The 15,795-nt window shown below is 39.1% G+C and overlaps 1 protein-coding gene across 1 annotated transcript; it reads left to right on the top strand.

The window, feature by feature from the left end:
• The first annotated feature begins 303 nt into the window (after positions 1-303).
• On the top strand, positions 304-15,033 carry LOC117326211 (trimethylguanosine synthase-like). Its single transcript, XM_033882867.1, has 12 exons — positions 304-445; positions 2,148-2,236; positions 3,845-3,920; positions 4,725-4,865; positions 5,437-7,132; positions 8,776-8,887; positions 9,308-9,409; positions 12,210-12,775; positions 13,052-13,183; positions 13,543-13,759; positions 14,008-14,086; positions 14,296-15,033. The coding sequence occupies exons 1-12, from the start codon at positions 380-382 to the stop codon at positions 14,701-14,703; spliced, it is 3,684 nt and encodes a 1,227-aa protein (XP_033738758.1). The 5' UTR covers positions 304-379; the 3' UTR covers positions 14,704-15,033.
• The last annotated feature ends 762 nt before the right edge of the window (positions 15,034-15,795 follow it).

Genomic DNA, 15,795 nt, shown 5'->3' with positions numbered 1-15,795 from the left:
TAAATTTCTTTTAAAAATTACGTATCTCGATCACATATGCATCTTTTATTCGTTTAATGCGGACAATTAAACCAGTTCGTCAGTTTTTAAAAGTTATATTTCAAATATATATCTTGACGGACCTGCATATGGTAATACAGGCCTTTGTCAAGGCTCGTCTGAAAACAATATCAAATCACCAGGTTCGTCGTTATTTCTTAAACGAACAACACCGGCCAACTGTTGGACCGCAAAAACGAAAACGGCCCTGTTCACATAAACCCCTGTCGGTGCCTCTCAATTCAATAACGGGTGCCTCCCGCATTTGGAACTCTTTTGATACGAAGGTAAATAAGTGCAATAATACTGAATTCGTTTTCCCTCGTTGCCACTCACGTGTATGTGTATGGTTTATGTCCGCGAGTCATTTCCACTCAGAACAGCAGAAGGTGACGGTAAAGAAAAGGTAAAGACGAAAAGCCATGACGATCAATCTTTATCACCAATGCGCTGATCGCGCAGATTCGGCTTGTACACTAGGCCTATCCCGCGTTTTCTCTTGCACTAGATCATGTTAGACATGTGTGTTAGATGTAGTCTCAACCTTTTGGCTAAGATCAAAGTTTTGTGTCATGTTTTGATGAATGTTTCCACGTATTGACTAACTCGAGATATATTTCCGTCAAATTGTCGACCGTCTGCAGGTGTCTGGGGCCAGGGGATTCACCTAATCATAATAATCTGATTTTGTTTTGCTTCGTTTTCATTTGCATGGATCCTGATTAGGGATACTTACTTATAATTAATTATTATGGGGAATTACAACCGTAAACCACCTCTTCTTTCACGCTTCATACATGTACCTAGCTGCGATAACGTACATTGTAGCTCTGGACGACGGACGGACAATTTCTGACAGATGGCGTCGCCTGCCGGAGAGCAGTGTAGGCAGGGTATGAATATTCGTTCTAACATGTACCATACATATGGAGCTGACTGGTTTGCTGCTAGATGTGTCTCTACAAATATAGCTTTTACATGTTAGCTAACCTGGATGCTGGGTGACGTAGTGGAGTAGAGTAATGGTGCTAAATGTTCACTGAAGACAAGGTCGAAGTAAAGCCTTCTCTGAACTACTCTTCTGTATCCAGTGACACCACCACTTGTTCCCCACCCCTCACTGACACCCCCACTCACTGACACCCCCACTCACTGACACCGCCAGCGGCACAACCTCACCACCTCCAACCCTCAGTGACACCATCAATGATACAAACACTCAACCCCACCCCTCACTGACACCTCCTGCAGCACAACCTCTCCATCCCAACATCTCAGTGACGCAACCACTCAACCCCCACCCCTCACTGACATCCCCGCTTCCTCAGACACCTCCAGTGGCACCACCCCTCACTGACACCCCCACTCAGTGACACCGCCAGCGGCACAACCTCACCACCTCCAACCCTCAGTGACACCACCAATGCAGTGTATGAAAGTATATATGAAATTCCTTAGACAATATGTCTACAGAAAATTGAAATCCCATAGCCCAAGTCATTTTTCCATAGACCCATTTTGTAAACATATTGTTGAAAGTAGCATAACTGTCACGCAAATGCTTGCATCATACAGTAATAACACGCTGTTATGGGTAAAAAAAACTATTGTAAGATCTGATTTCATATGATCAGAAAATATTGGAATGTTGTTTACATGAATTGTAATGTATGTCAGGACTCCCAACTTTTCATAGCCAATGGGGCCAACATTTTTAAATTTAACATAGACCGACCAGGTTTTCTATAGCCTCTGGCCATCGGACCACCTTAACTTTCGAACACTGCCAATGACACAAACACTCAACCCCACCCCTCACTGACACCTCCTGCAGCACAACCTCTCCATCCCAACATCTCAGTGACACCACCAGTGACGCAACCACTCAACCCCCACCCCTCACTGACACCTCCTGCGGCACAACCACCAATGCCAAATGGATGTTGATAGGCTTCACTCTTGTCTACATAAAAAAACTTTTATTTGTTGGTTTACTTGTGAAAAAATCCAAATCAGTTTATAGCCAGAAATGATTTCTGTACAAGTGTGTATGTATGTAAACCTGTTTGATGTTCAATGTTGATAATTTATAGACCTATTTGTTGCAGATGTGTCATCGATGGCGACACCTGGCTGAGGTTCATCTGACATTGGAGAAAAGTAACGTCATGTGTCATTGCACTAGGGCTTTCATTCGGTGAGACATTATTTTTTCAGTTCATTGCAACCGAAATCACATTGTGCAACATTATTTACTTGTCTTTAAATTGTCTATCCTTCAACAACATACATTTATAATGTGGAACAGTAATTAATTCACTATTTGACTCATTATGCCCAATGACAGTAGAGATTGAAATCGAAAAATGGTGTGGGCGGAGATGTTCTGGATGAAGGGAAAATACATTGTATTTATAACAATTTGGATATACTAGTAAATACACTGTATATTGCTTCTAGGTAATTATCCGAAACTACCAGTACAACTGTACTATAGATATGGTTTCAGTCGGTCATATTCAGGTAACAACAATGTTTTGTTGAAAGCATTCTTGAGTGTTAGAATTTATCAGTATTCTTCAAATGGAGGGATTGCTTTCCTAAGGGGTGACTGATAGTCGGACCAAACATGGTGATTTGGCCAGATTTTACATGTAGTCTTCTACAGCTGTGAGAATGTAAATCAACTATACCCAGTTGTTTTTACCTCTGGTAATCGGTTTAAGTCATTCCCTGACAAACTGCATCACTCCCAAAGAATTTAGTCCCTGCGCCATAACAACCTGTCTCACTCCCTATTGACTTACCGGTAGTCATTGTGTCATACCTGACAACCTGCATCACTCCCTAGGGACTCAACGGGAGTCCCTGTGTCAAACCCGACAACCTGTCTCACTCCCTAGGGACTCAACGGGAGTCCCTGTGTCAAACCCGACAACCTGCATCTCCCAAAGGACATAGTCCCTGTGTAATCCCGAACGACCTGTCTCACTCCCTATTGACTCATGATCACCGGTAGTCATTGTGTCAAACCCGACAACCTGCATTACTCCCAAAGGACATAGTCCCTGCGTCATGCCAAACAACCTGTCCCACTTCCTAGGGACTCAACGGTAGTCCCTGTGTCATACCCAACAACCTGTCTCACTCCCAAAGGACATAGTCCCTGTGTCATGCCGAACGACCTGTCTCACTCCCTATTGACTCACTGGTAGTCGTTGTGTCAAACCTGAAGACCTGTCTCACTCCCAAATAACATAGTGCCTACGTTATGCCAAACGACCTGTCTCGCTCCCTATTGACTCATGATCACCGGTAGTCATGTCAAACCTGACAACCTGTCTCATTCCCCAAGGATTTAGTCCCTGTGTCATGCCAGACAACCTGTCTCACTCCCTAGGGACTCAACGGTAGTCCCTGTGTCAAACCCGACAACCTGTCTCACTCCCTATTGACTCATGATCACCGGTAGTCATTGTGTCAAACCCGACAACCTGCATCACTCCCAAAGGACATAGTCCCTGCGTCGTGCCAGACAACCTGTCTCACTCCCTAGGGACTCATCGGTAGTCCTTGTGTCATACCCGACAACCTGTCTCACTCCCAAGGGACTGTTAATAAACATCCCTCTTGATAAACATTATACAAATGTACAATTGCTGGGTTTGAAGAGGTGTAACCACTTACTGGAGTGAGGTAGAATGGTGGTGCCATCTTCTCCAATCTTATCTGTAAAATAAAAATCAGGTATCAAATCAAGCATTTTACTTTGTTATGTTTTAATTTCAATCATGTTTATTTCCAGTGATGGTGAACTTGTTAAGCAGGGTATGGTGACTTGGTCAGGAGACGCTGACACATCTGGCACTGAAACAGATGAGGTAAGCTTTTATTAGTCCCTCACTGGAACCTGGTGGGGTGGGGGGGGGGGGGGGCACTTTAACTGTACTGAAACTCCCACATTACTCCTACACTACTTGTTACTGGCAGTGTGTTTTGTTTCAAAATTAGGTCACTTTGACCTACATTTTGACCTTTGACTTTGGTCTACATTCAGTAGGGGACTATAACTCACAGACACTGTATTGTCTTGTTAGAAAAACATGTATGGAGTTGTCTGCATCCCTGTCCTTCAATTGTTAGTCCACATACAAAATCCAAATCCTCTAAGAGGGGGGGGAATTGGGATATAAATAGAGGTAGTTGTCTCCCTTAAGAACTGTCAGAGTCGTATAGTCAATGATTGCTTGAAAGTTGAATGCACAGGTGAAAGATACAGGTCTGCTGGGTCTCTTGTTCATCCTTGCAAATTGTTTCAAATACTTAAAAATAATAATAATAATAATAAACTGCTCTTTGTTGAAAAAGGAAATTTGTTTAGTTCATTCATTTTTTAGACAAGACAATATATTTTTAGAAAACTTTCATACATTTGTACATGTATACTTAAATATAAACTTTTTTTAAACAATTTAAAACAATTGGATTTTTAAAAACATGAGATATTCGATCAAAGTTTAATTTAAATTTTACATTGATTTTCATTCAACCCTTGTTAGTATATAAATGATATTCCATGGAAGATTACAGTCATTTTTAGTTGGAATTCATATACATTCTTTGCATCAATGTAACTTCACATAAGAATGAGCATGTTTTTAGTTTTTGTTTAATTGTCCTTGTAGAGTGTGGTAGAGGAAGGGGAAGATGATGGAGAGAAGGAATTAGAGGAAGATGGAGAAAAAGAAACAGGAGATGACAAGCTGATGAAGATGATGGGTCTGCCAGTATCATTTGTCAGTGGAAATGTCCCAGTCACAGGAAAGGTAATTCATAATCGGGTATGAATATCACAATGTAGAATAGGATTAAAGATAAACAAGAAATATCTTTAAAAAAATGAACAGCATAGTTTCAATGCTGGTGGTTATAATGTAAAACTGCTGGTGAAATAAATCAACGAACTAATGCGTTTCAGCACGCCAGCACGGATAACAAAATTATATCTGTTTGAATCATTTTTGGTGATAATAAGACTGCATTTGAATCAGGAATACAATTTATTAATGTGTCATTTGAAAAGATACATCCACTTATTCAGCTTGCATTCAATCTTAACTTTGTTTCGTTTTTAACTGCAATATCTGCATTTACCTCTACATTGACCAATCACATACTTCATCTTGACCAGTAACGCCACCTGTCACGTCATATCCGGGGCCAAAAGAATATAATACGGCTATGCCGAAAAATGAATTAAAATAAAATGTCTTCAGAAAAATCAAACTGATTTTGTGAATTTTGTGACCTTTGAAAATTCAGCAGCCATATGGATTTGTGGTAGATTTAATAAAGCCAGTCATTATGTAATTACCATTTCTGTTCTGTTAATATTAGTCAAAGAAAAAGAAATCCCATGGTCACAAAAAGAAGAAGAAAAGGAAGAAAAAGGAACAAATGAAGGATGAAGATTCTAGTGAGGTATTGGTAGATTTCCCTCAGCTTGCCCCAGAAAGTGTCATGGAATTCCGTCAGCTCGACCTAGAGGGGGCCTGGCAAGGCTACTGGGGCCAGTATGGGGAGTACTTGGTGTGGCAGGGCTGGATCAACAAATACCCAGAGCAGATGGACTATGGAGTCTCCCAGGGTGTGCCTCACACCACAGAGGTGGAAGTCAACACAGAGGAGGGGTCAGGGGTCAATCAGGCAGAGGTCAACAACTTTGGGGAAGGTTTAAAGGTTAACAATTCAGTGGAGGATTCAGAGGTAAATAACATACAGGAGGGTTCAGAGGTCAAAGTCTTAAAGGAAAATTCAGAGGTCATCAAATTTGAAGAGAGTTCAGAGGTCAAATTTACAAATGAGGATTCCGAGATTGAAGACACAGTTAAAGATTCTAGGATTGATAATAGTGCAAAAGACACCAAGACTCTTACTAAGACTTGCAAGGAGGTCAGTTTAAGTCCAAGTCAAAGTTCAGAGGTTAACACAGAACATGGTTCAGAGGTCAAAATTGGTCAATGTGTAAAAGATTGGAACCACAGCAATACAATACAAAGCAAAGAGACACTAAATGTTGATGAAACAAACAAACCAGAAGCAAAACCTGATAGTATCTCAAGTCAATGTGATGACCACTTTAAAAGGTTGACTTTAAACCAGTTTCAAACGTCCTTCAATCAAGCCATAGAACACACGCTGAAAGGTCGTGTGGAGGGTCAACAACAGACAACCACTCAGTCACATCAGCAGGACGAAGTTTCTGATGCTGAGGAGGACAACATGTCTAATGAAAGGACAGAGATTGTACACATGATGCATTCCTATGCCTCTGGTCCGAGTGGTCAGTTAGAGGCCAGTGGTCAGTGTGAGGATGACCATATGGATAATGAGGAGGATTACGAGGTGGAATGGCAGGAAATGTGGAATGACCACTATACCGAGACTTACTGGTATTTTTACAACCAGTTCTCAACTGAGTTTGACCGACTCAGTCTGAACAACAATATCCATACCACACAGACGAATCTGGATACACAGTGCAACAATCCATCCAGCAACAGTTTCCAGGGTGATTCAATCCATAGTGATGGTACCCATGGCGATTCAATCCTTAGCAACCGTTGTCAGGGTGACACAACCCATAGTGATGGTATCCATGGCAGCACAATCCTTAGCAACCGTTGTCAGGGTGATTCGATCCAAAGTGATGGTAATTCAATCCAAAGTGATGGTATCCATGGCGATACAAGCCTTAGCAACCATTGTCAGGGTGACTCAACCCATAGTGATGGTATCCATGGCAATACAGCCCTCAGCAACAGTTGTCAGAGTGCTAATATCACTACAGACGCAAAAGGTGAAATAGTGCATGATTTCAAAGGTTTTGATAACACTGAACAGAACAGTGTGCAAGTTATACATCCAGAATATTCTCAAGGTAAGGAAAGATCCAAGGACAACAGAGAGTGTGTTATTTCAGTTGGAGAGAATGGGGAAGAGCAGGAGGAGGAGGAGGAGTTGGTGGATGGAGGAGGTGCTGGAAGAAGGAGAAAAAACAAAACAAGCTCAGCTGGTCAGGACACTAGTGGTAGTGAGTATATTGATAATCAATATGTGAAGTTCTTGTCAGATTTTGTTTCCCTCCTGTATTAAAAATAAACAGTTTAAAATTAATGTTGAATTCTGTCCCTCCATTATATAAAATTAACAAGTTTAAGTTCATATTAATTTTACAATTTACTGTTAAGTTCATGTTTTAGTTATTTCCATCCTGTATGTAAAAGATTACATTTGAATTGATCCTAACATTTCTTCTTTATATTAATCACTGCCATTTGTGATTATAAGGATTATTTATGATTTTTTAACCATAGCCATTTTTCATAAGTTCGATTTGTACTACTTGACCAGCATCATGCATGAAGCAAGTCCTCAACAGAGATTGTTAACGTCAGGTTGCCTTTGGCACCTGTCGTTTTAGTCGTGGTGGACAAATTTTGTTAGTCACACTTTTGTTTCCAGCTAACAACTTCTCTTTCCTCTTTTCTGTAATACAAATAATATATATCCACAGCCTAATATAGTTCTTATTTTAACAGCAATTATTGACACGATTTAACTGATGGTTTCCGTGTTTACTGCAATTATTTAAAATGAAATATGAATGTTTGGTGTTTAAGGATATTTTAGATTATAAATATAAACATTTTACTCATCAGTATATTGCAATTTTGTTGGCGTAGGATTACGTAGTTCTGTCTCGATCCTGCCTTGAAAACGAAAGTAAAGAAATTCAGTTTGATCTTTGTGGAAATTTACATGCGTCCACAGAGAAACTATCCATATGTCTTAAGACACATTTTTTTATCCTAAGTTCATATGCAGGAACATTTTATATAAGCCTAAAACCAACGTAGTCAAATGTTTACAATTCTATAAATAGCTTTGCAGCCAAACATTCCACGGGATAACTTCAACGTGACTAATCACGTGATCATCACTAATCAGCCAAAATGATGGTTATCTAACGTCTAATGTAACTAAACCAGCGACCGTTTGCAGTTTCATATTTATTTGTATGTCGTTAGAATATGCAAGAAATATCAACAGGAATTGAAGGCAAGTTGTAACAAAATACATTGGCAATGATTGCTGTTTTTCATTAGGATTTTATTAAATAAGATTATTATTTGTTTATTTGAAAAGAATCTAACGATTATGATCCGTGACTGACTCTAGGCCTATATACATGTATGTCTCGTCACGACCGCAATTTTCTATCGGAGTTAAAATAGCTACATTCTCGATGCTACTAGGGTTATAAAATAGATGTTTGCTAGGCCTAATTAACATCTTATAAATAAAAAACTTAGGCTGTATACATCTTGGATTTTATCTCTTGTTGTAACTGTTAATAGACCGATTTTTTTTTCAAAGTTTACAAGCAGCTTTACTGATTCAGAAGTATATCAATAATCTTCCACAAACATTAAAGAAATAGGTCACGGAAAGAACTACTGTGTACTCAGCTATTGGAAAGTTGTCAGCAAATTAATATGTTATACAGTATATACATGTAATCTTGAATACATACAGCATAGAATAGGAACAGATTAAGACATTTCATCTGATACAAATGTAGCTGTCTGACTATCAAATTCAATTTTAAATTTCTTATTTTATGACCTCAGACCTTGACATTTCTGAGGGCCTTTGGCCCTTTGATCTTTTCAGAGTCAGGAACCCCCAGCAGAGTTAGAGGTCAGATGTCTACAGGTCAGGGGTCAGGGTCATGTGGCGGCGATGACGACCCTCCAGACGATCGTCCTGTTCGTCTTACCAGCAGGTCAGTGTCCATGCCAGTAAATTTCCAACTTAAGTAAGATTGAGAGCTATTAGGAGGCTTTTCTGTCTTACTAACAACATGATAATGGTAAAACTAGTTTGCTGTCCCTTAATTGGATTGATGTTGTTATAAATGTGAACTTTGACCTTTGTTTCACAGCTACTTGACCTCTTTTAGCAATTTGACCAAAGTGTTGTAGCCATGTGACTTTTTGTAGTCTTTACAACATGTGACTATTTGTAGTCTTTACAACATGTGACTTTTCGTAGTCTTTACAACGTGTGTGACTTTTCGTAGTCTTTACAACATGTGACTTTTCGTAGTCTTTACAACATGTGACTTTTTGTAGTCTTTATCCGTAAATTTGTGTCCTGTTTTTACCACTCTAATTTTGATAGACAGGAAAACTTTGTGTTGTAGCCACGAGATGGATGAGGATGAACCCTTGAATGAAGACAGTACAGTACAGGATCAACTCCGAAACATGGGGTTTTCAGTGCTGGAGGCAGATACATCAGAAACGTATGTATATATAGCGGCTATGGTAAAATAAGCAAATCATAAACCCCTGTTTTTACATCCCCCACAACAACTTTACTCTTGGTATCCTGGAATCGGTTTGTTTGTTCGTCTTGTCGACAGGATTTTGTCCAGCTGTTCATTTGGTTTAAATATTTTGCTGTCAACATTTTGCAAGCTTTGTGGGTTTCACTTTGACTTAATGTAGTTGTGCCCCCAAATATGATCTGTTTTGATTATCATGCATTATTGTCGATTTTTTTTTTTTTTGGTATCATTATTTTCTAGTAAAAATTTGGCAAACTTAGTAACTTGACTTAGATTCTGTTTGATTAAGTTTTTCAGTACTTTTGTGTTCCAACACATATTTAATAAAGTAACAGTATCACTCGGAACTTGAGGGGGAGGAAAGTTGGTTAGCTGACATTGATGAGAGAGTATGAGTCAGCCATCCTAACAGCTACTGTCTTGGTCACCCTGTTATCTCTACCCCTGTGTTGGTAATAAACCACCTTGAAAATCTTGTTATTACTACTTCTCCTGAATGGATGGTCATATTGAAGCGCAACTTTCGCTTTAGAGTTGTTGTTGACTGTCTAAGGATTAACTGAAATTTTGGACATATACAACAATAAAATTGTCTCCATGGCATCCATTCTGACATTCTGAAAAAATATATTGCTATTAAATTTTCTTTAGATATTATTAAAATATGATTTTCAGTCATAATCACAGCATTTTTAGGTCATCTGACCCGAAGGGTCAGGATGACCTATAGTCATCATGCTTCGTCCGTCGTCGTGCGCCGTCCGCCGTCCGCCGTGCGTAAACTTTTCACATTTCAATCTTCTTCTCAAGTTCCACAAGTGGGATTAAGCTGAAACTTGCCTGAGATGATCCTGAGATGGTCCTGACCAAGTGTTGTTATTTTTCGGGTCAGTCCGAAATCCAAGATGGCCGCCATAGCCGCCATTTTGAAAACACATTTTAAACTTCTTCTCAAGTTCCACCAGTGTTGTTGGGCTGAAACTTGCCAGAAATGATCCTGAGATGATCCCGACGAAGTGTTGTTATTTTTCGGGTCGGTCCGAAATCCAAGATGGCCGCCATAGCCGCCATCTTGAAAAACACATTTTAAACTTCTTCTCAAGTTCCACCAGTGCTGTTGGGCTGAAACTTGCCAGAAATGATCCTGAGATGATCCCGACCAAGTGTTGTTATTTTTTGGGTCAGTCCGAAATCCAAGATGGCCGCCATAGCAGCCATCTTGAAAAACACATTTTAAACTTCTTCTCAAGTTCCACCAGTGCTATTGAGCTGAAACTTGCCTGAAATGACCCTGATATGATTGTGACCAAGTGTTGTTATTATTTCGGGTCGGTCCGAAATCCAAGATGGCCGCCATAGCCGCCATCTTGAAAAACACATTTTAAACTTCTTCTCAACTTCCACCAGTGCTGTTGGGCTGAAACTTGCCAGAAATGATCCTGAGATGATCCCGACCAATTGTTGTTATTTTTCGGGTCGGTCCGAAATCCAAGATGGCCGCCATAGCCGCCATCCTGAAAAACACATTTTAAACTTCTTCTCAAGTTCCACCAGTGCTATTGAGCTGAAACTTGCCTGAAATTATCCTGATATGTTTGTGACCAAGTGTTGTTATTTTTCGGGTCGGTCCGAAATCCAAGATGGCCGCCATAGCCGCCATCTTGAAAAACACATTTTAAACTTCTTCTCAAGTTCCACCAGTGCTATTGAGCTGAAACTTGCCTGAAATTATCCTGATATGTTTGTGACCAAGTGTTGTTATTTTTCGGGTCGGTCCGAAATCCAAGATGGCCGCCATAGCCGCCATCTTGAAAAACACATTTCAAACTTCTTCTCAAGTTCCACCAGTGCTATTGGGCTGAAACTTGCCTGAAATGTTCCTGAGATGATCCCGACCAAGTGTTGTTATTTTTCGGGTCGGTCCGAAATCCAAGATGGCCTCCATAACCGCCATCTTGAAAAACACATTTTAAACTTCTTCTCAAGTACCACCAGTGCTATTGAGCTGAAACTTGCCTGAAATGATCCTGATTTGATCCCAACCAAGTGTTGTTATTTTTCAGGTCGGTCCGAAATCCAAGATGGCCACCATAACCACCATCTTCAAAAACACATTTTAAACTTCTTCTCAAGTTCCACCAGTGCTATTGGGCTGAAACTTGCCTGAAATGTTCCTGAGATGATCCCGACCAAGTGTTGTTATTTTTCAATCTTCAAAAACACATTTTAAACTTCTTCTCAAGTTCCACCAGTGCTATTGGGCTGAAACTTGCCTGAAATGTTCCTGAGATGATCCCGACCAAGTGTTGTTATTTTTCAGATTGGTCTGAAATCCAAGATGGCCGCCATATCTGCTATCTTAAAAAACACATTTTAAACTTCTTCTCCAGTTCCACTGGTGCCATTGAGCTGGAAATTGGCCTCGTAAAAACTTTGACATGGCAGCAATGGTGGCCATTTTGTAACATGATTGCGCAATCATGGTTTTCCTGAACAACACCTATTTTAAACTTCTTCTCAAATTCCACCGGTGGGATTCAGCTCTTACTTACCAGAAATTATCCATAGATGGTCCAGACCAAGTGTTATTATTTATTGGGTCAGTCAGAAATGCAAGATGGCCACCATGGCCAACAGTGCCACTATATACTTGCTACAGAGAATGCATACTACAATTATATAAGGGTTTTAATTTAGAGTCAGATGACCGTTAAGGCCCCTGGGCCTCTTGTTAATCATTTTATATTTATTTTAGAGTAGCTAAAAAGCCACGGATTACAGAAGGTTGTGTGTCGTATAAATCCAAACACAGAAAGTCTGACTTGAACTTGGGTAAAAAACCTGTCCATATTAGATTTGATAGTGATGGACGTGAGCTGAGAGGGTCCAGAAGTAAAAAGTTAAACAAAGTGAAGACGTTTCTAGATAAATGCAATCAGGATGATCCATCATCTTCAGTAGAGACTGATAACACTACTGCAACAACCAATGAGAATACAGAGTTTCATTTTGCTGCTGATTTTGCCACAGCAAATGGAATAGAAGATGTTGATTGGTCAGATGTGTCCGTGTCCTCAGATGAGGAAAATGAGGAAAATGAAAAGGATTTTCTGAATTTGGAATCATCTGTTGATAATAATCATCTTCCAAATGAGACAAAATCTGTGATAAGTGTTACAAAGGAGAAAAAAAGACGGAAAAAGAAGAAAAAACAACCTCCAATTCCAGAGGAGATAGAAAGTGACCCGGAACTAAGAAAGTATTGGGCACAGCGCTACCGACTGTTTACACGCTTTGATGAAGGCATCAAGTTAGATCGAGGTATTTACAAGTCTACTTATATTATACCAGGGCATACACAGTTGAACTTGTTAAAATTGATTAAAATTAAAAACTATTTTCTTAAATTTTAAGTTTTCTATTATTTGATTTCTTTGAGGTATATCCAATAGAGAGTTTGATATGTATATACATTTTGTATATATAAACAGAGAATAAGAATTTTTTCATATATATTACACATATATGTGTATTTATAATTTTGGTATCTGGTTAATTTAGCTTGTTTACAATTTTTGTTCTTATTGTATTTTGTAGAGGGTTGGTTTTCTGTCACCCCAGAAAAAATTGCCGAGCATATCGCTGATAGGTGCCGTTGTGATGTCATCGTTGATGCCTTTTGTGGTGCTGGAGGAAACGCCATCCAATTTGCTTTTACATGTGAAAGAGGTACAAAATGTTTATCTAAAAATCTATTTATAAAACCATACCATATAAGCTTATGCCTGGTAATAAGCCCACCCATATCTAATGCAGTAAATAATTACCAATGTCAACAAATTCAGTTACTCAGCCCACCAACAAATGCTATTTTATTGAATGTTAGCACAGGGGCTAGACATAGACTATAATCGATGATCACTCCCAGGGGTTAAATATTTCTTTTTGTTACCGGACTCTCTATGTATTTTTTGGTAAAGTATTTTCAATTGTTTCCCAAGAAAGAGAAAAATATCTATTGTGGTTGTCAAATTTCTCGAATTTTATGGCAGGATATTTTTAGCTTGAAATTTAAATGTTGATTTTAGTTATCGCCGTCGACATAGACCCTGAAAAGATTGCCTGTGCACGACACAATGCTTCTGTGTACGGGGTGGAGGACAGAATAGAATTCATAACTGGAGACTTCCTGAAGGTGGCGCCACAACTTAGGGCGGACGTTGTGTTCCTCAGTCCTCCCTGGGGCGGACCAGACTACCTCAACGCAGACGTCTTTGATCTAGAGACCATGATGGAACTTAAAGCATATCCTTTATGATTATTTAATAGAAAGACAAAGGGAACTTCAAGTTTTAATTATATTTCATAAAATATTCAACACACACTCTTAATTAAGACTGTTTTAATGGTTTCAATTCAAATATATTACTTTTTCAGCAGACAAAATCTTTAAACAACTTTCCGAGGCCCATGGAGTAATACAGGTCCAGTGGGAAAAATGTGTTTATTTAATTTGAGGTTTTTCTCCGATTGGTTTTCCTTAACAGTCATACTTCCGACATATTTGAGGTTTCTCAGAAGATAACAAATAACATTGCCTTTTTTGTCCCGAGAAATTCTGATTTTGAGCAGGTGAGTGAAAATAACATATTTGTACAATTAACACTGATAAAATTTTGTGGCTGGTATTTGTTCGTTCAATCAGTATTTTGTGGAATTCATTAGTTTAGAGTCAAAGCAGGGACAGGAAGACAAAATGATTTTTGGGCTAAGTTCTGTTCATTACAGAAAATTGTCACTATTTGTTGATTTTGACAAATATTTACTTACTATGTTTTCAGCTGACAGCTTTGGCAGGTCCTGGGGGTCATGTAGAGGTAGAACAGAATCTCCTCAACAACAAACTGAAGACTATCACAGCATACTACGGGGAGTTGATACTCGATACAAACTGGAATCAGAGATCAGGAGAAGATGGGGACGAAAAATGGACCAAACATAGAGACAGCTTGTCTACAGGGGCCCAAGACAGGGACAGTTTGTCTGAAGAGGCCGAAGACAAGAAAAGATTGTCTGAAGAGGCCCAGAACAGGAATAGTTTGTCTGTAGAGGCCCAAGACAGGGACACTTTGTATAAAGAAGCCCCAGAAGGGCACAAAACATTCAAACAAAGTGTAATTAGTGACAAGGACAGAAACACAGGACAAGATGGTTATACTATGATTTCAGAATGTGAACAGTTTGGGTGATTTGATAGAAAAATGATTTTGAAGGGTGCATGCAAACTGTCTGGATAAACCTGTTAATCACTCGGTACTATATGTTCCTGAGAAATACGGGCAAAGGAACCTTTTCTTAGTAGTGGCTGAGTGGAATAGATTCTGTGTGGAAAAGGACAATTTCCGACATACCGGGGGTAGTGGAATAGCAATGGATAATACTGTAATATTCATTCATGATTTTATCCCAGAACCAGAACATCTTTCTGGTGTTAATTGAACCTACAAATAATAGAGAAAATATTTTTCTTAATTGAAATTATGAGAATTTCTGCTGGTCAGTAAAGTGATGAAAATGTCTATAATGTGTTGGTTTTTGTTTCATTCTCAATTTGTGTACATATCTGGTTCGCCTGATGAACACATTTTGTTAATTCAATAGTGGCATAAGATCAAGTCATTCTACACCAGGTCAAAGTGGATCAACACTATCAGTGGAATGTCAGTCGTTCTACACTATCAGTCAAAGGTCAAAGTCATTCTACACCATCAATCAAAGGTCAAAGTCATTCTACACAATCAGTGAAAGGTCAAAGTCATTCTACACCATCAGTCAAAGTCGTTCTACACCTTCAGTCAAAGGTCAAAGTAATTCTACACCATCAATCAAAGGTCAAAGTCGTTCTACACCTTCAGTCAAAGGTCAAAGTCATTCTACACCATCAGTGAAAGGTCAAAGTCATTCTACACCATCAATCAAAGGTCAAAGTCGTTCTACACCATCAATCAAAGGTCACAATTGAATGATCTATATCAGTCAAATGAAAGACTGATCTTTTCTCTTTTTCTTTCACTCTTCAAAACATTAACTAACTTTATATAACACTATATACATGTAGCAGGAACAACCTGCAGTTGTCAAAATCCAAGATTGCCACACTCTTTGTCATCCATTTAGTTCTTTCAATCATACTTGCATGCACAACTGGAGACCAAGGGGAATCTCTATATTCAAATTTGAGAAAGACCTATAATAGCCATTTAGTACTTCCAGACATTGTTAATGAAGTTTCAATTGTCAAATCCAAGATGGCCTCCTGTTGGCCATGTTGTCGTTAGCTT

This window comes from Pecten maximus, chromosome 4 (assembly GCF_902652985.1).
Source record: "Pecten maximus chromosome 4, xPecMax1.1, whole genome shotgun sequence".
Classification (NCBI taxonomy): Eukaryota; Metazoa; Mollusca; class Bivalvia; order Pectinida; family Pectinidae; genus Pecten; species Pecten maximus.
Note: the sequence above shows the minus strand (reverse complement) of the source record. Positions and strands in the feature narration are given on the sequence as shown.

What these genes read in the sequence shown, in the direction of transcription:
- LOC117326211 (XM_033882867.1), top strand. Translation starts at nt 380, where the DNA reads ATGTGTATGGTTTATGTCCGCGAGTCATTTCCACTCAGAACAGCAGAA. An exon ending in TGGTCAGGACACTAGTGGTA is followed by an intron (nt 7,133 to 8,775) that starts GTGAGTATATTG and finishes TGATCTTTTCAG; the next exon opens with AGTCAGGAACCCCCAGCAGA. An exon ending in TGCTTTTACATGTGAAAGAG is followed by an intron (nt 13,184 to 13,542) that starts GTACAAAATGTT and finishes TGTTGATTTTAG; the next exon opens with TTATCGCCGTCGACATAGAC.